General features: G+C 42.7%; 1 protein-coding gene across 1 annotated transcript in view; it reads left to right on the top strand.

The window, feature by feature from the left end:
• RBM20 (RNA binding motif protein 20) overlaps positions 1-20170 on the top strand; it is a 235497-nt gene extending 215327 nt beyond the window's left edge. The window contains exons 10-14 of the mRNA XM_036735908.1: positions 1979-2068; positions 3250-3913; positions 6159-6293; positions 14901-15022; positions 16872-20170. Of these exons, the coding sequence (XP_036591803.1) occupies positions 1979-2068; positions 3250-3913; positions 6159-6293; positions 14901-15022; positions 16872-16988 (1128 nt within the window). The 3' untranslated portion in view covers positions 16989-20170. The remainder of the gene's footprint in view (positions 1-1978; positions 2069-3249; positions 3914-6158; positions 6294-14900; positions 15023-16871) is intronic.
• Positions 20171-20852: the final 682 nt, after the last annotated feature.

Genomic DNA, 20852 nt, shown 5'->3' with positions numbered 1-20852 from the left:
TTACGAGCATTCCATCATTCTTGAGTCAATGTCCCCTGTAGCTCACGGAATCCTACCTCTTCTGTCTCTGAATTTTTAAAAACTCTACTCTCCTAGATTCTAGGGTGAGCATTAGACTACCAGGATTTCTCATATTTCCATATCATGAGCTTCAAAATGTCATCACTATGTCCACACCAGGTTCCCATTATTTTTACATCAACTAGTTCCTTGCTATTGGTCACTGTCAAATTCAGAATAGCAATTCACCTCATTGTTTCTTTCACCTTTTAAAGAATGAAATTATCATCAAAGCAAGTCAAGAATTTAACGTATCAATTCTGATTTTTTTCAAAAGAGCGTACCAGTAGATGTCCAGGTTGTTGAAGTTCCTTGATTGCCAGTTCTGTTATCTGTTCCTAGAACTCTTCATTTTTTCTCTTTGTCCTTACATTATGGAAAATAGTGTCATCATAATAGTGCTTCTATGTCCCCTAGTTGATCTGATGCACTCCACCATACCTTCCCCCTTTGATTCATGGACTTCTTCATAGGAGCAAATCTTTGGGATACACAATCCTATTCCACCACTCTTGTTATCTAATCTTTCCTTTTGAATAAGGTATGCCCTTATGTTACTATATTTCTGTGAGGGAAATTTTACTTTCTTGAATTGAGATCTCTGACTCACTTTATTATCCAAACTTTGTACATTTCTATATAGATATGTGAGGTCATTACCACCATTCCTCCTGGCGATTGCCTCCTGGTAATTATCAGGCCCCTCTACTGATTCTTCCCCTATAATGTTCAGTTTAAAATCAAGTGTCAGGAATGTGAAGCAAGACGTTGGTAAAAACTATCCCTCAGAATCCAAGTTGGGCTTGGAGGTATTGGGGGAGGATACCAGTCAGCTTCCAGTTCTTTCCCAGGCCTAATTTGTGTGCCAAGATGGAGCAGTTCAGGGAACTGAAAATGATCTCCAGAATCTTTTATTCTGAACCCATACTCCCCTAAGAATTCCTAGAAAAGTGTTCCCCTCTAAGGGTTTGAAAAAAATGATTTGTTAGCCAAAGTTTAGGCCTGGGAAAGTGCTGTTGGGATCTTGGGAAACTTTGTTTTTGGGGTTTTCAGGCTGACCTCTTCTCTGGGTATATTTTAACTAGATAGGCCAGAGAGAGGTCACTGTTATAAGAGGAGTAATAGTGGGAGAATAGAGGGAGGAGAGGGTATGGGTAATACAGCATAATTATCCTGGGCATAGTTATTGGAAAGAGGATGTTTGGCCCATGGGGTATAGGTTGGATGGCTGCCACTTTGTCACCCTGACTATGCCAAGAGATAGTTCTTAGAATCAGGAAGTATCAGGTCACCTGTATAATTCTAATTCACTAAGCAACCCTGGACCTACTAAGGATGCCTTAATATAGGCTAGGCAAGTGGGGGGAACCTGCAGCCTCCAGGCCACATGTGGCCCTCGAGGTCCTCAAGTACAGTCTTTTGACTGAATCCAAATTTCACAGAACAAATCCCTTTAATAAAAGGATTTGTTCTGTAAAACTTGGACTCAGTCAAAAGGCCACACCCAAGGACCTAGAAGGCTACATGTGGCTTGGAGGCTGCAGGTTACCCACCCTGGGCTAGGGGTTCTTAATTTTTTATATGTATGTATCATGGACTCCTTTAGTGATCCCATGAAAGCTCCGTTCCCTCTTCTCAAAATAGTGTTTTTAAATGTTTAAAATAAAGTTTATAATATTACAGAAGAAACCAATTGTGCTGAAATAGTTACAAAATATTTTTTAGAAAGAAGTTCATGGACTCTAGGTTATGAAGAACCCCTGATTTAGGCTCACTTTGCCCACATGTGCTACCCCATACGTGAAAATGGTACCATTTGTTATTGCAGACTTAATCTGAAGATGTTTTTCAGTTCATGTTCACCCTCCTGTGCCCATTGTTGGAGTTGCTTATTTTGTTTTATCTTTGTTCCTCTAAGCTTGGGAAAGAAGAACAGGAAGATGTGGAGGAGAGTGATGAATTTATGAAAATAGAAGACTCTGATGTAGCAAATGAAAGGAAAGAGAAGGTAACTCTCATCTGAGATACAGCAAGTTTACCCTCATCCATATAGGAGCTTGTGAAGGTGTTTCCCCATTGGGAAATGTGGTACCCAGGCTAAGTAGCCATCCTTAGATATCCTACCTATTTCTCTCCAAATGAAATCTATTCACAGCCTACTTCCCTTCAAACATATGTGTACTCACATGCATACACACACATACACATACATACATATATCCAACCTAGACTTTGAGAGAGAGCTTTCTCCTGAAATCTTTGCTTCACACCCTTGATACTTGGCCATAGTCGTTGAGAAAATGTGTGCTAAAAAATACCATAAGGCTTAAGAGACCATCTTGCCAAAATAGAATTTCAAGTAATAGGACCCATAGGCCACAGAGAGCCTACATAATAACCCCACAAGTCTCAGATATCATTTGTAATGCTATGGATTATTTTATATAATTAGAGTGAAAAATCCAGTTACAGTTCCCCCACACACATACCCAGTCTGCTGCTTCTGAGGCACATAGAAATGTCCTTGGAAACTGTCCAGTTTCATAACTTTCCAGTCATAAGTTGATGTCAGATGAGGAAGATATCAGTATCTGTGGCAGGAGAAAACTGATATCCTCAGTCTGTTTTCCCAGTCTTTGGGCTATACTGAACACTGAGAAAAGTGGTTTCAGTAGGTGTCAAAAGTGAGAAATATGCATGTATATTTTTGCCCCCAGAGGCAGGAGGGATTTGCAGGATTTTGATAGCTATTTTTGCCCAAATGCCTATCAAAATGATGCCCACTGTCACAAGAAGATATTTCAGACAAGTTGAAGAGTTTTTAAAAATTTCTTTCTGTTTTAATAGGTGGTTAAAATGTGTTATTTTAAACCTAATAGTTGAATTATTTCTGACTTTTTCCAATTCAGGTGACATTTAGGGGGTCAGAGTATAGCCAAGTGACTTTTAAAAACACCAAGGGAAACACAACACTCTTTAAGCAATGCATGGCCTGCAGTGTGGGGCTTGTGAGAGGTTTAGTGTGACTGAATTACCAAGTAATTCTTTCCAGTTCAAATTAGAAGAACGCTCGGTCACTGAGCTTAGAGCATTCTCTGTGGGCCTGGTTAGAGCACTCTGGCCTGTCTCTCGACTGCTAAGGTCAATTTGTAAGCCATCTTCTGATGAACATTCAACGTTTTTATACAGGAACAAGATTGGGAAAGTGGAAGTGAGGTGGAGGGGGAGAGCTGGTACCCTACCAACATGGAAGAACTTGTTACAGTGGACGAGGTGGGGGAAGAGGAGGACTTTATCATGGAGCCAGACATCACAGAACTGGAGGAGATTGTGCCAGTTGGGCAGAAGGACAAAACCTGTCCTGAAATATTCCCCAGTGGAATGACCCCTTTAGACCTGAACACTGATCATGAGGAATTAGCCAAGGAGGCAGGTGAATCTGCTGCTGGCGGAGCTACTGAAATCAGATTCGAGTCGGACAGAGAAAGTGCTGCCTCCAGGAGCCATTCTGATGAAATAGCACTTGAAGGGCAGACAGGCATAAATCTAGACACTGAGAAGAAGCCAGCTGAACCTGAGGAAGACAGCTTTCCTAAAGATCCAAATTGCTACAAGAAGAAAGGAAAGGCAGCTGAAAACTCAGATGTTTACCCAGTCCCCACATCCCAGAAAATGTCTTCCCAAGAGCCAGCAGAGGAAGGGGGTACCGAGTCTGGTCTTTTCCTAGATGATTATAAGCTGATGGGATCCCCTAAAAATGGGACGCAGGAAGGCAGCAAACCAGAAGAGAAGCCCAGCTCCCACACAGAGACCAGCAATCAAAGCCAGGCTTGTCAAGAAATGTTGACTGAGGGTAACTACTAACTTTTTCTCATGTGCTGTTGGGCTAACTCATGGACTTTCTAACTAGAGGGCTGTAACACTGGAGTTTTGCAGGCTGCTATTAACATTACTTATAATATTGCTAATAGCATTGACTGCCTTATAAGTAATTCTGTAATAGAAGGAAGCTTACATAAGCCAAGCAAAACTGTTAAAGGCTTTTAGACAAATGGTGTAAAGGAAATAGGATAGGAGGCAATGAGTTTTCTGGGAGGCATAATCAGACAGGATGGTCTCCTTTGAGTTCACATGAGCCCAGATGAACTCCTGCTAAAATTAGTTTAGATTATCAGCAAAAACAGCAACAGTTCCTGCAGATCAGCTAACAGGCTGGCCTCTCTTGTGTCTGCATGGCACAAGTCCACATGGGCAATCCTGGGGTAGCTATTTCTGAACTGCTCAAGGGACTTAAGGAAGGAGAGGTGGAAGAATAGTATGGGGAAGGGGAAGCAGTGCTCATTGCTAAGTATATTTTGGTTCATTTTTTGCCCTCTTGTTGCCACCCAAGAATGATAGCCCACCAGGGTTTGGGAGTATGTCCCACCTTGTTCTGTAATCTTCCACATCTGTCTGGTATGGCCCAGTGAGGAGACCACTTAGAGTAGGCAGACCTGGGTTTGAGTCCCATATCTGCCATCTAATAAATCATTTAAGTTTTCTAGCTTTCAGTTTCCTCGTCTCTAAAATGAGGGAGATGGATTAGCTGATCTTGCCAGTCCTTCCCTACAACCTCTGATATTCTGTGATTCTTTGATTTGGTAGAGAGGGGCAGTGAGGTGCAGTGACTTGGAGTCACAGGCTCTGAGTTCAAATCCTGGCACTGCTGCTTCCTACCTGCATGATGGGATAAATCACTTTCCCTTTCAAGTCTGTCACCTACTAAATCATTTAAACTTTCAAGCCTTCAGTTTCTGTACCTGTCAAATGAGAGGGTTGAGCTAGATCACCTCTGAGGCCCCTTCCAAGTTCATATGCAGCCTCAAACACTTACTAGCTGTGGGACCCTGGGCAAGTCACCTAAACCTCTATTTGCCTTAATTTCCTCATCATTAACATGGGGATAATACTAGTGCCTACCTCCTAGGGTTGTTGTAAGGATCGAATGTGGTGATAACAGTGCCTGGCACATAGAAATGTCAGCTATTCATTACTGTTACTCCAACTCAAGATCAGTGATGCATGGTCTCTGAGGCGATGGATGCAGTGTGACTGTGCTCAGCCCTGCAGGGTCATAAAGCTGATTTTAAAATAGATTGAGCCTCATCTTACCTGCAATGCAAAGCTGTAAGCCAAAACCAGAAGCCAACGAGGGGAGGGAGAATATTCCCTAAAATGTCATAGTGATTCCAGCAGCATCCAAAAGACTGATCCGAGGCTTTAGTGTGTGAAGGAAGATGGTCATGATAGAACGAGGAGGTAAACGTCTTCCAATCCATCACTCGCTGCTTCTGCTCTGCCTGGTTGAATAGGAGAGCCAGGTCAGAGTGTGGCTTCCCAGGCATTCTGAAGGTCACTCCAACCATTCTCAGGGTGAGCGGGGCAGTTTCTACCTTGTCTTTTGAATCTCTGTGGAGACCACTACTGAGCCACCTTCCTGTTGCCTCAGGAAACCTGTGATATGGCCTTGGATAAAGGAGGGGCAGGCTTTCTGAAATGCCTTCCTTTCCTTGGCCATCTTTTACTCTGTCAGAATAGGCTTGAACATGTCTTTGGTACGATTGGCTGATTATCTTATATAGCATTTATAATTCATCTTTAGAAATAATGCATGACAGGTTTGGAACAAGAATGTCATTGCTGTTCTTACTAGGATTAAATGTGGGGACCTGAGCATGATCTTTTCCTCTCTCCAATCCTTGCAAAGAGGTGGATCGTGCTGAATTATGCTATAGGTGTGTTGGCTGTCCCATTTGATACCAGTAGACTGCTCCAGCCAGAGATTTAAACAGCCCTCTCTCCTTGATAAACAGAATGAAAAGATATGCCAACATTGCAGTGTGTATGCTGTTGTCTTGACATGGGTGGGGAAGGGGAGGGGAAAATCTTAATTAAGGTGCTTTGGTTCCAAATTGCAACCATTTGCCAGGTTCAATGTTATTAAGCAGCCCAGGTGACCATTGGTCAGTCACCCAGTGTACAAGATATGGATGAATTTCAGGGATCTTTCATGGCATGATATGTTTTATGAATTACCTACATTCACTTACATTTTCCAGAAAACTCCAGATTCACAGAAATCCAGTCCCTGGAGATGAGCTCATTGGCCTATAGTGAGATGGAGACGAAACAGCCTCATCCATTACCTTCCTGGGAACCAGAGGATGTGTTCAGTGAACTCAGCATTCCTCTTGGTAGGTTGCATACAGGGCTTCTTCTTAGAAGGTGGTGGTGCGAGCTAGAAGTTTTGGGTGGGCCTAGTATCTAAGGGGACCTCGAGCAATTCTTTGCATCCTTGGCAACAACCTGGGTTTATAAGGTGACATTTAGCATCACTTGCATTTTGCATCTCCTGATGATGGAGAAGATGCTTCATGGAAACAGGTTGTTAGAGTCTAATAACTCCTCTGAGCCAGGGCTAAGAGGTCTCCCCTTTTAGATGTCAGTGCTTTCATTCAAGGTAGTGAATTTAGATCTTGTGCAGGCAGGAGAGAGGAGATCTTTAGCGTCAATAAAGAAAGCAGGACACAGACCTCTAACAGATATTTTGCATGTGCACATAGAGAAGCCTGAAGGAACAGTCTCTCCAGAGGGAGATCGCTTGGTATGGAGGGAGGAATTTGGATTATGTATGAGTCAGGAGACCTTGGTCCTAATCCTGTCTCCTACTACTCCTTTCTACTAACTGTCTAGTAAGTTACTTCCTTGTCATGATCTGTCTCCTCTCTATAAAACAAGGAGGCTGGAGTAGATTGTCTGGTAATACATGAATAATGTTGCTGGTTTTATTTCAGGCAGAAATTGGAAAAATATCACAAAAAGAATTTTTAAAAAGTCAATGGCAATAAATACAATGCATACATTCACTATCTGCAAAATGGTGACTGCTTGGTCCAGATAGGGGCCTACCTGGCAACACAGCAGGATCCCTACTTCTCATTGATTTAAAAAATGCTTTGGTCTTGTTTTTTTTTCTTCCCTCAGTCATACCATTTTGATTGTGTTGAGTTCAGTAAAAGAATTACCTTCTGTTTCTTATTCATTTTGCTACCAGCCAGTGGAAACAGTGCTGAATTTGGCATTAAAGGACTAGGTTTGAAGCCTAGTTTTGTACTGTGTGAAAGTCACTCATCTTTTCTAGGCCTTAGTTTCCTCATATGTAAAACAGGAAGGTTGGGTGGGAGTAGGGAACCTGTAGCCTCAAGGCCACATGCGGCCCTCTAGGTCCTCAAGTGTGGCCCTTTGAATCCAAACTTCACAGAACAAATCCCCTTAATAAAAGGATTTGTTCTGTAAAACTTGGACTCAGTCAAAAGGCCACACCCAAGGACCTAGAAGGCCACATGTGGCCTGAGGCCCCAAGTTCCCTACCCTCGGACTAGATGATCTCTAAGATCCCTTCCAGCTATAAGTCCCATGATCTATAAGGCAAAACAAAAACAAAACAAAAAAAGAATACCATAAAACATGATAGCCTCTGCACATAGTTCTGAACAGTGGAGCTTCTGGCTGTGGATGTCAGATTTTGGGAGGGGTGGAAAGGGTTCCAGAGATTCATTCAACAGTATCTATTGAACATAATTGTACAAGCACTAGGGAGAAGAGGGGTAGGAATACTATCACAAAGTGTATCACATTATCTTTGATGGAGCTTGGGAAGTCTAGTTAGGAAGAAAAAATATACATGAAAAGTTAGGAAATAATGCCACTGGTTTACCCACAAGTAGCTTGTACTTTTGAAAGCACTTTCACATCCATTATCTGATAGTTACCTTGACAGATGAGAAAAATCAGGCTCAGAAAAAGTGAAACAATTTATCCAGGGTCACATGGCAAATCAAGATTCCTAAAAGTTAATACTCTCTTCTTTTCACTTAATTCTACTACCCGGCTTCCTCTATTTCTTCACAAGCAAAGGGAAGAATAAGAGTCTGGTGGAAGGTAGTATGAAAAATCACGAGTTCCTTGGGGATCAGTGGTGTCAGAAAAATTTGACAGCAACCTGTGGGCTGGCCTGGATCCCCAGTGAAGGAGAGGAAAGCAGAAACATTGGGGATTGGTGAAAGGGCCCAACACCGAAGAAGCCTCCACCATTTTGCTTGTCAGCCCTGTTCTGGTTGAGGCATGCCAGCAGGAACTGTCTGGTACTTCCTAACTGGCAGAAGCTCAATCCCCAAATGCTTATACTTTCAATTCAGTGGCAGGTTTATTACTGTGACTAACATATAATTACCTTCATTCAGGGGCTGTTGTTGGACAGTGAATGCAATTTTAATTATTGTAGTTAATAGAGACTGAAAATGGAAGCAAGAGTAGCCCCATATATGCTTTTTCCATACCTTATATAACTGGCTCTCATTATGATAATGCTCTTGTATATTGCTAACTTAGCTTCTTTACAGACATTTCCAATGCGTCACAAAGCAATCATATTTACATCTATAATGCCTACAGCCAACTCTCAATTATACAGAAGGTGAATTACATATAGTGCTACTATTCTCCACACCCCATGCTTCTTTCATTTCCCTCAGCTTCCTCCTTAGAGCTGTCTCACTGCTCAGTAGTGCTGGCACAGGTGGACAGGGCAAGGGGAGTAAGCTATCCAACTGACATTACACCATTAGGCACCTTGGCCCTGGTGAAAGGGTAGGTGTGGTAGGAGACAAGTTAAGGTTAACAAGACTGATTCCTGTCGGTATTGGTGGGGGGAGTTGTATAGATTGAAGTTATCTGTGAATTATCTCTATACAACATCAAAAATTGACTCTATTGCTTGGGTACTACAAATCAACAAATGTTTTCTAAGTGCCATCTTTCAGTAAGACCCAGTCATGGGGGCTCTGGGAGATATAAAATGACAAATTAGACATAGTAGCTAATCCTGGGCAGATAGGAAGGGAAGGAGGAAGGAAGGAAGGAAGGATGGAAGGAAGGAAGAAAAGAAGAAAGGAAGGAAGAAAAGAAGAAAGAAAGAAAGAAAGGAAGAAAAGAAAGAGAGGAAGGAAGAAAAGAGGAAAGAAGGAAGAAAGGAAGAAAAAGAAAGAAAGAGAAGAAGAGAGAAAGAAAGTTGTTAAGCATATACTACAATATGTGCCAAGCATTGTACTAAGTGCTAGGAATACAAATATAAACAAGACAGTCCTTCCCTTCATGGAACATGAGTTTCAATGGGGAAGCCAATACATATTGGGGAGTGGTGGCCAAGGAAGGGAATTTTGTTTAAGGAAGTCACAAGTGTGGTTAGTGGAGCCAAAAGGCCATGCCCTTTCTCGAAATAATGCCAATGTTGTTTTGATTACTGTTCCCAGGTAGAAAAGGGGATGAGTATGCGTGTCTTGTGGCATAGTAGAAAGATGACAGTAAAGCCTGGTTAGGTAACTGGGGTCAGGAGGACAAGATGAGCTCTAAACAATGAGGATGGTGTGACCTGGGGCAGGACCTAGAAGTCTTCCTGGGAGGGTGCAGGAGGTTTAACTAACAATAGGAGTCAATATGCTGAGTGTTCAGTGAGCAGTAAATGCTGTAGGAATTCTTACGGGAGAGCTCCAGGTATGTTTGGTTGGCCAGGAAGGCTTGCTGGAACACGACACTTGGAGCTGAGCCTGAGCAAAGGACTCAGATAAGCCCAGAGGAGGAGAGGGAGTGCTGGTGCAGGGGAAATGGTTTCGGTGTAGACTAGGAGGCTGGAGTGAATATTATAACAGTGATAGATTACAAAACTGTAGTGCTTTATAGCTACATATCATCACTTTACTTACATTATCTCATTTGACCTTCACGACCCCTGAAAGGAGGCAGAGCAGGTATATTTATAATGAATAGTTTCCATATGTAAATGGAGAGTAATGGAGAACCAGAGAGTTTGGTGTTGTGTCCTCTGTGTGACTTTGGGCAGGTAACTTCACCCTTTAGAGCAAGGATGAGGAACCTTCGGCCTCAAGGCCACATGTGGCCCCCTAGGTCCTCAGGTGACCCTTTGACTGAATCTAAACTTATTCTGTGAATTTTGGATTTAGTCAAAGGGCTGCACTTGAGGACCACATGTGGCCTTGAGGCTTCAGGTTCCCCACCCCTGCTTTAGAGCATCAAAATCATCTGCCAGATGAAAATAATAATCCTTGCACCAACCCTCATGGGACTGTTATAAGGAGAACTGTCAAATGAAGGTAGTTATTATTTGTGGCTTGTCCAAAGTCTCACAGCAAGCAAATAATAGAGGTAGGACTCTAGTCAATAATTCATCAACAAGCTTTTATTAAATGCCTACTGTGTGCCAGGCCCTGGGCCAAGCACAGGGGGTGCAAGTATGTAAATAAAAAGAGCTCCCATTTGATAGGAGGCAAGAACACTTGCACATTTAAGTGTGCATGTAATAAATGCAAGGTAACTGTGTTGGGTAGGCACACTAGCAGCTGGCCACATGTAGGTGATGGTGTTTGAGTTGAGTTTGAAGGGAGCAAGGATTCTAGAGTTTGCATTTAATCTTAGAGGTCATGGGGATATAGTGGAGTTTATGGATCCTGTGAGAGACATTGTGGGGCCTTTGCTTTAGGAGGTCACTTTGGAAGCTGTAGGGATGATAGATTAAGGAGAGGAGAGATCCAAATCTTTTTCAACAATACCAGAGTATCCCTCCCCTGATAGGGATGCCATGAGGAACCAAGTCTAATTGGAACAGATTGTATATGTAGGAAAGATCTTCAAATGCACATTCTATTGGAAAGACCTGAGGCTTCATTTGGGGTGCCACCCAGCTGTGTCCCAGAGGTGAGAGGGACCAGAGAGAAACATATGAGCGTCTGAGGGTGTGATTCTGAATGCGTGTTTCTCCTGTCTCTTAGAGGATGATAATAAATAACAAGAAAAGAAATGCTTGGTGAATTGAACTGGGTGTGTGTCTGGCCATATGCTGTTGCCTAATAGAAATGATTTTGGATGGTTTGCTGTATTTCGTACTAGCTCTCCTTTTGTTTAGATGAGATGTGATTGGGTATGTGATGATAGATTCATCTATCCCTCTGACCCCTCTCCCCTCTGGGACCCAACTGGGTAGCTCCACAAATGAAGCTTCAGGTCTCCCCAATAGAATGTGCTTTTAAAGATCTCCCTCTTCTTTCCTATATACACCATCTGTCCCAACCCGACTTTGGAGGAAGAGCTCAGTACAACCTGGCAGAGAATAATGAAGAAATATCTCAAATTTATGACTGTCACCTGCCACCTACCAGCCTAGGGGGTAAGGCTGAACCTGGGGCTGCACAAACCTATGCATCACTTCTTCCTAAGCCCTTCCATTTCCTGTGGGTTATGTAGTTGGGGGTGGCAAGGGCTGGGGGAGAGAGACAGAGAGAGATAGAGACAGAGACAGACAAACACAGAGAGACAGAAATGGAGGGACAAAGAGCAAGAGAAAAAAATCAGTCTGTTTTTGGATGACGTGGTGCTCAGGTGGGTGATTTCTCAGCTGACTTACCTGAGAGGGAGATGATAGAAAAACATTTCCATGCATAGGAAGAGCATTATCAGTACTGTTTGCAGCTGTATGTGTTGAGGCCATAGCGATAACGGGAAATGTCAGGGAGAATCACTTCAGCTGACCTGTTCCCAGGCTCCAAACCACGAGTTAGGAAGCAGTCACCAACCCAAAATGCAGTCAAAGATAACACCAAGGTTTGCACATAGGTGACTGAGCGAATGCCAGTGATACTGTCAAAAGCAGGGGAGTTGGAGAAGGACGTGATTTAGAGAAGACAATAAATTCTTTTTGGACATAACTGATTTTGGAACAGCCTTGGATATCTGGATATAAATTCGGAGGTGGGCAGTTAAAATGCAGGCTTGATATTGGGGATAGAGGTTTAGATTCTTACCCATTAAGCCATGAGTAGAGCTGAGATTGCCAAGGAAGAAAAGTGCAGAGCCAGCAGAGAAGGTGGAGATAGGATCTTAAAGAAGACCCCACCTTAAGCAGTCAGGAAGATAAAAAGGACCCAACAAAGAGCTGGAGAGGAGTGGGCCTAGAGATAGCAACACCACTAACATTTGTATAGCAGTTGTGCTTCGCAGGTAGCTTTTACATGTTTGATCTTCACAACAACCTTGTGAGGCAGGTGCTGTGATCATTCTCCCTCCTCCATTTTATAAGTCAATGAGGCTGAGGTTAAGCGATCTGCCCACAGTCACACAGCTAGTGAGTGTCTGCGGCAAAGTTTGAACACAAGTTTTCCTGACTTCAAGTGCAGCGCTGTACCCACCATGCCCTCTCACTGCAGTGGGAGAATCGCAGGACAAAGACACATGTTTGACTCTCTAGTGCCTTCCATCTCCTATCTGACTCCAAGGGGTAAATGCTATTTTTGAAGCAGAAAAAATTTACTTGCTAATTGCAAGCCTGGGATTCTTATCTATTTCAGGGGGCACTGAGGTAGACTGACAATCCCCCCTGCTTGGATGACCAGGAGGACAGTCATTCCATAGCTTGTGAGCTGTGCACGGCTGTTCAGCAGCTGGCTTAGAGCCATTTTCGTTTTGGATAGTCCTTCGAGCCTGGTGCCCAGAGACTCCGGAAGCTGTGTCCTACGGATGATCTCCTTGCCACCCATACTCATTTTCTGCCATATATAGTCACAGGGAATGATGGGTCTTAGGCCCTGAAGATGAAAGTGTTGGAGATAATAGAGATGAAAAACAGGTGTCCTCTGATGGCTGAAGGCTTTTCTTTCCTGACAGAGGAATAGCTACAGCCATGAAGGGAGGTCTAGGGAGTTTACTAACCCTTATATTTTATAACGCTTTAGAATTTCTGAACCCCTCTCATGTATGTACTAGAATCCGATTCTCTTGACTCTCTGAGCCCAAGGCTCTTTCCACTATTCCCTAATAATAGTGTTTATTACGGCAGAATGTACAGAGTGCTTAATTTACAGGTTGCGTGACCTTGGACAAATCACTTAATTTTTCTCATACTCAGGTAGACAGAGCACTGGACCTGGAGTCAGAAGGACCTGAGTTTACATCCTGTCATAGATACTCACTAGCTGTGAGACCTTGGGCAGACCACTTGACCAGTGTCTGTCTTGGTTTCCCAATTTATAAAGTGAGGATCATAATAGCACTTACTTCCCAGGATCATTGTGAGGATAAATGTATAAATATACATTGTAAGTGAAAATGTATAATATTGCAAATATATATTTCTGATGTATTTTACCAGCCTTTAAAGCTCTCTGTAAATGCTAGCTATTATTATTATTATTACGCACACTTTTGACTTGTCTAGTTTTCATTCCCTCCATCCACTGCTTTTACAATTTCACATTCACTGAGCATCTACTATGTGAAGAGTACTTCGGTGTTACAGGGAATAAATGGACTCAATCTTTCCCTCAGTGAGCCTACAAATTAGTAGAGAAAGATAAGGTCAAGGTACAAGTAACTGTAATACCAGGAAGGGTGTGATAAGACCCTAGGAGAGGTACAAAGTACTATGGGAATTAGGCAGAGGGAGAGATCATATCAAGTCAGGGGAATGAGGGAAAGCTTCTTAAAGGGGGTGACCTTGGATAAATCACAGCTTGTTGAGGCCTCATCTGTTTCATTTGTAAAATAGTGATAGTAACCCCTATGCCAGGAGCAGGGAACTTGTGGCCTCAAGGCCACATGTGGCTCTCTAGGTCCTCAAGTGCAGCCCTTTGACTGAACCCAAATGTCATAGAACAAATCCCTTTAATAAAAGGATTTGTTCTGTAAAACTTGGAATCAGTCAAAAGACCACACATAAGGACACAAAAGGCCACATGTAGCCTGGAGTCCACAGGTTCCCCACCCCTGCCCTATGCTATCTACCTCATAGGTGAGGATTAAGTAAAATAATGAATGTTCATAGCCTTTGACCCAGCAATACCACTTTTAGAGTTGTATCCCAAAGAGATCACACAAGCAGGAAAAGGACCCATATGTACAAAAATATTTATAGCAGCTCTTTTTGTAGTAGCAAAGAATTGGAAATCAAGGGGATGCCCACCAATTGGGGAATGGCTGAACAAGTTGTGGCATATGAAGGTAATGGAATACTATTGTGCTATAAGAAATGGGGAGGATACGGACTTCGTAACAACCGGGAAAAACCTACACGACATAATGCTGAGTGAGCGGAGCAGAACCAGGAGAACATTGTACACAACCACAGATATATGGATTCTGTGATGACTAACCTTGATAGACTTTGCTCTTCTCAGCAACACAAGGTGCAAAGACAACTCCAAAGGAGTCACGATGGAGAATACTATCTACATCCAGAGAAAGAACTATGGAGTCTGAATGCAGATTGAGGCATACTCTATGCTCGCCTTTTTTTTTCCCCTTTTTTTTCTCTCTTTTGTTTTTGTTTTTGGGGTTTTTTTTGGTTCTGTTTCTTCTTTCTCATGATTCATTCCATTGGTCATACTTCTTCTCCACAACTTGACTAGTGTGTAAATTAGTTCAATGCAAAGTTATACGTGGAAGATACATTGGATTCCATGCTGTCTTGGGGAGGGAGGGAAGAAAATCTGGAACTCAAAATTATGTAGAACCGAGTGTTGTAAACTAATAATGAATGTAAAAGTAAGCAGTTTTGCAAACTTGAAAGCAATATACAAATATGAATTATCCCTTGTTTTTCCTAGGGATATACCAAAATTTGCTGGGACCCTGGCCAGGCCCAAGCCAGTCTTTGTCCTCAAAGGCTAACCACACACTGAGGACAAGAGGACAGTCTGTCATATTTCTAACCTATTTTCTTCCCTGTTCTTGGATAGGAGTAGAGTTCGTGGTGCCCAGGACGGGGTTTTATTGCAAGTTGTGTGGTCTTTTCTACACTAATGAGGAGACAGCAAAGACAAGCCACTGCCGTAGTTCTATCCATTACAGAAATCTACAGGTAAGAAAGAGGCTCTGTTGACCTGAGAGGCATTGGCAGGACTCTGTGCAGGGATCAGGGCCTCTTCCCAGAGGTGCGGTAGGGCAGCATGCCTTCTCCCATTCCACCTCTCCCTCCCTTGTCAAAGCCCCGGGGAACTCAGATTTACTGAGGAAAGCAAGTGTGTGTCTGCCCCAGGTCTGCCACAGATAACCCCAAACATACTGAACTGTTTCCTTATGAAGAAGCTGCACGTGAGATTATCACGAAGATGCTCTTGATTCTAAAAGTGGTTTATAAGGTCATTTCTGCCATCTTCTCTGCATTCCCACCCCACCCCCCAATTAAATCCCAGATTTGCTCAGTGGGAAATCAGCAGCATCATGACATTTTAGTTAAAAGAACAATAGTTTGTTGAACTGAGCTGAAAGGGACCTAAAGATCATGCAGTCCAGCCTCTTCATTTTACTTTAGAGATTATTAGATGTTTCTAGGGTGAGGGATGAGTTAGCAGCAAAGGCATAGTTTTGAAGTCTGGAATCCAGGAACAGGGCTAGGAGAGGAAAGAAGAAAAGACAGATGTAAGAGGCTGACTTAACAGGACTTGGCAGGTGATTGGATTTAGGAAGTAAGGGGGAGGAAACAGTCAAAAATAAGCACAAAGTTTAAGAGACAGGGCAGTCGTGCCATCCACAGAAAGAATGAAGTTTGAAGTAGGAGCAATTTTAGGGGAAAAGATAAATTCCATTTTAGACATACAAATTTTAAAGTGTCAGTAGAAGAGCAAGCTGAAGATGTTCTCTGGGTAGTTAGAAATTCAGATACCACCGATCTCTGACTCTTCTGCAGAATATAGTGTCCCTGAAACACTTTGTCTTTAAAAAAAATCTTTTAGTAACTCTGTTATTGTTATCTTTGGTTTCAACATTGGGCAGTCATCGCACAATACACTCAGTCCACCTGCCCCCTGCCTCACACAGAATTGAGCCCAGCCTTGTAACTAAGAAAAATAAAACAAAAACAGTTTATTCACTGACTGTGTTTGACCATGCGTGCAACATTATAATCCCCTTCTGGTACATTTCTCCATTTCTGCTGAAGTGAAGGAAACATGTGACACAGTGTATTGGTCTTTTGGTAAAATCATGAGTTACCGACGATCGCGGCGTTGCCGGGAAGTTTGGAGGGGAAGGACTGCCTCGCTCCTTCTGACCCCTCCATCTGAATACTTTGCAAACAAACTCTGTAGGTTGTGTGGCGACATGACCTCTCTACGTGGCCTCTTTGTTAATAAAAAGTAAAGAACCGGCATTTACATAGTGCCTTAAAATGTTCAAAGCGCTTTACCTCCATCGTTATCTCCTTGGAGCTTAACAAGCTTATGAGGTATTATTTGTTATTATCATTTGCATTTTTTAGATGAGAAGACTGAGGCTTAGATAGGCTAATTGACTTGACCAAGGTCACACAATTAGTATCAGAAGTAGAATTTGAAACCAGATCTTCCTAATTCCAAGTTAAGCTCTTTATCCCACTATGCCACAATGCCTACTAGCACGGGACAGGAAGTTAGGAGACCTAGGGTGTAGTCCTGGATCTTCCACTGGTCAGCCACGTAACTTTTTAGACATATACCTACCTCTTGGCCTCAATTTTCATATCTGTAAAATGGGGCAATGATGACTGTCCTGCCAATCCCCCTGAGTTATGATGAGTTAGTTTTATTATGATAAAAATGTACTTTGTAACTGTCGAGCATTGTGCACATATAATCTGTTATTATCCAGCACCTAGCACAGGGTCTGGTCCAAAGCAGGTGCTTGTTTAGTCATTCTCTTGGAATTGAATTTTCTTTTCCTTCCTATCCCAGAAGTACTTGTCCCAGCTGGCAGAGGAAGGCCTAAAGAGCGACGAACAGGGCAGCAGCCCGAAGCCGGACGACTGTGGTGTCGGAATTGTGCCCCACTTTGAGAGGAAAAAGCTCTGACACAGCGGAAGCGAGGAGTAGGAATGAGGGATTGCCGGTGGTACCTTGCCGATCTCCAAGGCAAGACTACTGCATCTTCTCCTTCAAGATGAGGAAGGGAAGCAGAGCGAGGGACACGTTGTTTGGGTTCGCACCCAGAGAACCAGGAAAAATGCTCCCCAAACTGTCCCCACCACAAAGCAGTCCTGGCGCGTCTAACAGGCGGAGCTGCATGCCCTCTCTACGTGTGCGCGTGTGTTTCTTTCTCTCTCAAACCCTTCTTCAAACTCTCGCCTGACTCTCCTTGCATTCTGTACCCACGTCCTTTTCCTTTTCATAAAATCTGACTCCTCAGGGATTTTTAACAAGGTTTAAATTCTTGATGGGATGTAACACATCAGGCCAAAAGAAGGGAGGGTTATCCAGGGGAAGGGCCTCAAAGAGAGAAGTCTGTGGAAAGAGATACTGGAATGAAATGGTATTCATCTCTGTTTGCTGTTTGTTGCTTGGGATAGCCCAGAGCTCTAGAGTTAGAATATCACCAGGAAAGGTAAGGAGTATATTCCTAAGGAGGCTGATTAAATCTCCTTCATTCTCCAAATGTATGGCCAAGCCATCATTTTTAGTAACCTGTTTTTAAAGATCTTTCATTCAGTTATTTCTAAAATTTCATCAGCTTTATGTCTTAAATGAAAATGAAGCAGACTTTGAAAGACACCCAACAAAACCTTCCTTCTGAAAGCTTAATTTCCCTCCAAATTAATCCCTTCCTTCTTTCTACACTGCACTTCCCCCCACCCCAATTTGAGGAGAAACGAGGGCTTGTTTTATTTTGGACAGTGGATTTGGTATGGATTCAGTTGGATTAAAATGAAGCATACACTTCCTCTGCCTCCAGCTAAAATAGCAGTTGGTGTGTGTCTGGGACAAATGACTACCTTAAAGCGGTGCTTGGAGTCGGATTGAGAAACACCAAAACAATGAAACTGCCAGGCAAGATCTTGTCCTTGACTCACCCGAAGGGGCCAGCATGCTGGGGTTTCTGGGTTGCATTCTTCTCAAAAACCTCCTAACCCAATGATCTTAGGATGCCCCTTGAGCTTTGGGATGAGCTGAGGAAGAAAGAGGTTGCTAAACTTAAGTCTATCCCTTGAGGTTCCTTTGACCTAGGTTTTGTTTGGGGGCCCTTTACACCTGGATTAGGGGAGACTGTAGCTAGCTAGGGATGATCTTTGAAGCTTCTTGCCGTGAGGCTTTTAATAAATCTGCACTCAAACTCTTTGCAGATCTGAGGTGGTCAGAGGGATCATTCCTACATTAGATAGATCTTACCTTTCCAGGCCAGAAGCTTGCTCAGTTGCTCCGAGCCACGTTGTCCCTGGCCAGTGAGTCAGTTATTCCATGTGTGGTATTTTGTTCCTGGATACTTTTTGTGAAGTTCCCAGTCCTGTTGGTGAAACCTCAGAACAGTATGAAGAGGAGCCCAGTTCTGCCCCATAGAAGTCGACACTTCTGCAATGTCAATCTGACCTTCTTGGGCCTTTAAAATGGAGGCAGTTAAATCCTTAGAGATTCCTAGCATTTGGTCTTACCACCCCTGGCAGACATAGCATGAGAGAATTATTAATTTCTTGTGGTAGGTTAGAACTCAGTGGACATTTCAGCCATCGGGTCCGGGTCTGATAATAAATGATAATAAATATCATATCAGACACCATAAACATGATAAGATTGTGGAATATATACTTTGAGCAAATGCAGCCAGAGAGGAGAAACAGATATTGGAAACCCGTGTGTGTATGAGAGAGAGTTTCAGGAAGGCACTAAAGGAAAATAAACCAGTTTGGACATGTCCAGGTCAGGGCTTTACCAAAGCTGAAAAGCCAAATTTGTCATTAGAACATTTTAGAACCTCAGGAAGGTTGGTTTGTGAGAGACATGAAAGGGTTTGAAGACTGGGGCTCAATCCAAACCTGCTCCCCTGTCCCCACACATCATGTATCCAGTTGCCAAAGGTAGCCTGTGAACAAGGAATGTTTGTACTATGTCCTCAGCACTGGCTGTTCCTTCCTTTCTGGGAAATATCCTGACCTCATATGTCTCTATCTTGCCATCACAGAGAGGGGAGGGGATGCATTTCCCAGCTTTTCTAGGGTTGTGCCACTCATTAAACCAGATTGGGATAAACCTTACACCCTCACCATCAGAAAGGTGTTGCAGAGGATCACCTGGCCACGGAGGGTGGCAGCCTACTCTTCCCCCCAAAAGTGGGACAATCCCCTGCCATTGTCTATTCCATATGGCAAGGTTTCCATGGAAATTTGGATTGGCTGCTCCCCTGAGGAACTCTTAGGTCTTCCTTGCTAATAAACTGAATATGTCCATGGTGGAGGGTGGAGAGTTGTTCACTAACCATGTTTCTTAAGGCTTTTTTCTCTTTTACTCCATCAGGATCCTCTATTTACAAAAGATTTCAGGATATACATGTGTACATATATACATATATAATATATATTTTTATACAATACCATTGGCATGATTCTTCACCAATCTTCATAATTTGCACTTTTTATTTCTATATGTATTGAACCAGTACAGTGTTAAAAGCAGCCCAGGCAAGTTCTTATTCTGTTTAAAAGGCGTTTTTCTGCAATGTTTGTTGATCACTTCCAAGTGTCTTCCCAAAAGGGGGCTCAAAAGCAGTTACCATTTTTAGCAATAGATACGTTGTTCCCTGGATCAAATTCAGGCTTTAATATTACAAAGACCTGCTTTTAAAAAAGAAAACAACCTCCATCTCCACCCCGCCCCCCAAAGAAAGCAATATTCAGTCACTGCCCCCCCCTCCCCCCCCCCCGCCCCGCCAGAGAATTCAGCAAATAAACTGTTGGCTTGAACACTAGCTTAGTGTAGTTAGAGCATCGGGCCGGTATCATCAGGGTTTTCTACTTGTGAAATATCTGAGGCTGTGATCTGTTGAATTATACTTGAACTGGACCAGAACATATTTATTGAGCTTATAAAAATCTTGTTAATTTAAGTTTTGGCTTGTAAATGGTTGGAATTTGTTGAACTTTGTTGAGTGTCTTATGAGTTGTCACTACTTTTACTGATCTGTGTAACTGACCGCAAAGTGTTTTGAGGTGTTTCATAAAAAAATGAAAAGAAAAAAAAGATTTTAATAAAGGTAATTTGAAAGCCTTTGAGTGAGTAATGATGTTGATGTATGTTCACAGGAACCAATTTCTAGCTCACTGGGTCATGGTCAGTATCAAGAGGCCATGATTGGGAGGCTTCTTATAACTGGAAGGTTTGAGAAATCTTAGGTAACTTCTTTCTGCTTATACAAAGGAGGGCTTTGGGGCAATTCCTCTGCTAACTGCAAAGTAAATAATTTATTCACTTAGCAAACATTTATTGAATCGTTGGTGTGAAAGGTATTTTTAGATATTCCCCTGCTTTCAAGGGGTGTAATACCTACTCAGTCCTGGACAAGTAGGGATCTATTCTTTTTTTAAGGGTCTACAAACTCTTTGTAATCCTAAAGCTAGGAGATTACTGGAATCTTTGTAACCTTTAGCCTTGCTTAACATTCATAATTTTTTCTGATACCTGGTTTCAATTCTTCTTGCTCAATATTGGACCCACTTTTGTTCCATCCTCCATTATTATGAGAGGATCACTCTGTTCTCTGGGTGCTAACTTGTCCATACAGTCCAAAGTTGTTTCTAAGTCCTCCTTCATTCTTCTCGTTCCTGGCAACATCATGCCAGCCCTTTTAACGTCTCTTCTAATGTCCAGTTGCCTAGGCTTTACGGGGTTGGGAAACCTGGGGCCTTGAGTCCACAGGTGGCCTTCTAGGTCCTCAAGTGCAGCCCTTTGACT

Source organism: Trichosurus vulpecula, chromosome 8 (assembly GCF_011100635.1).
Source record: "Trichosurus vulpecula isolate mTriVul1 chromosome 8, mTriVul1.pri, whole genome shotgun sequence".
NCBI classification, from domain to species: domain Eukaryota; kingdom Metazoa; phylum Chordata; class Mammalia; order Diprotodontia; family Phalangeridae; genus Trichosurus; species Trichosurus vulpecula.
This window is presented reverse-complemented; position numbering and strand designations above follow the sequence as displayed.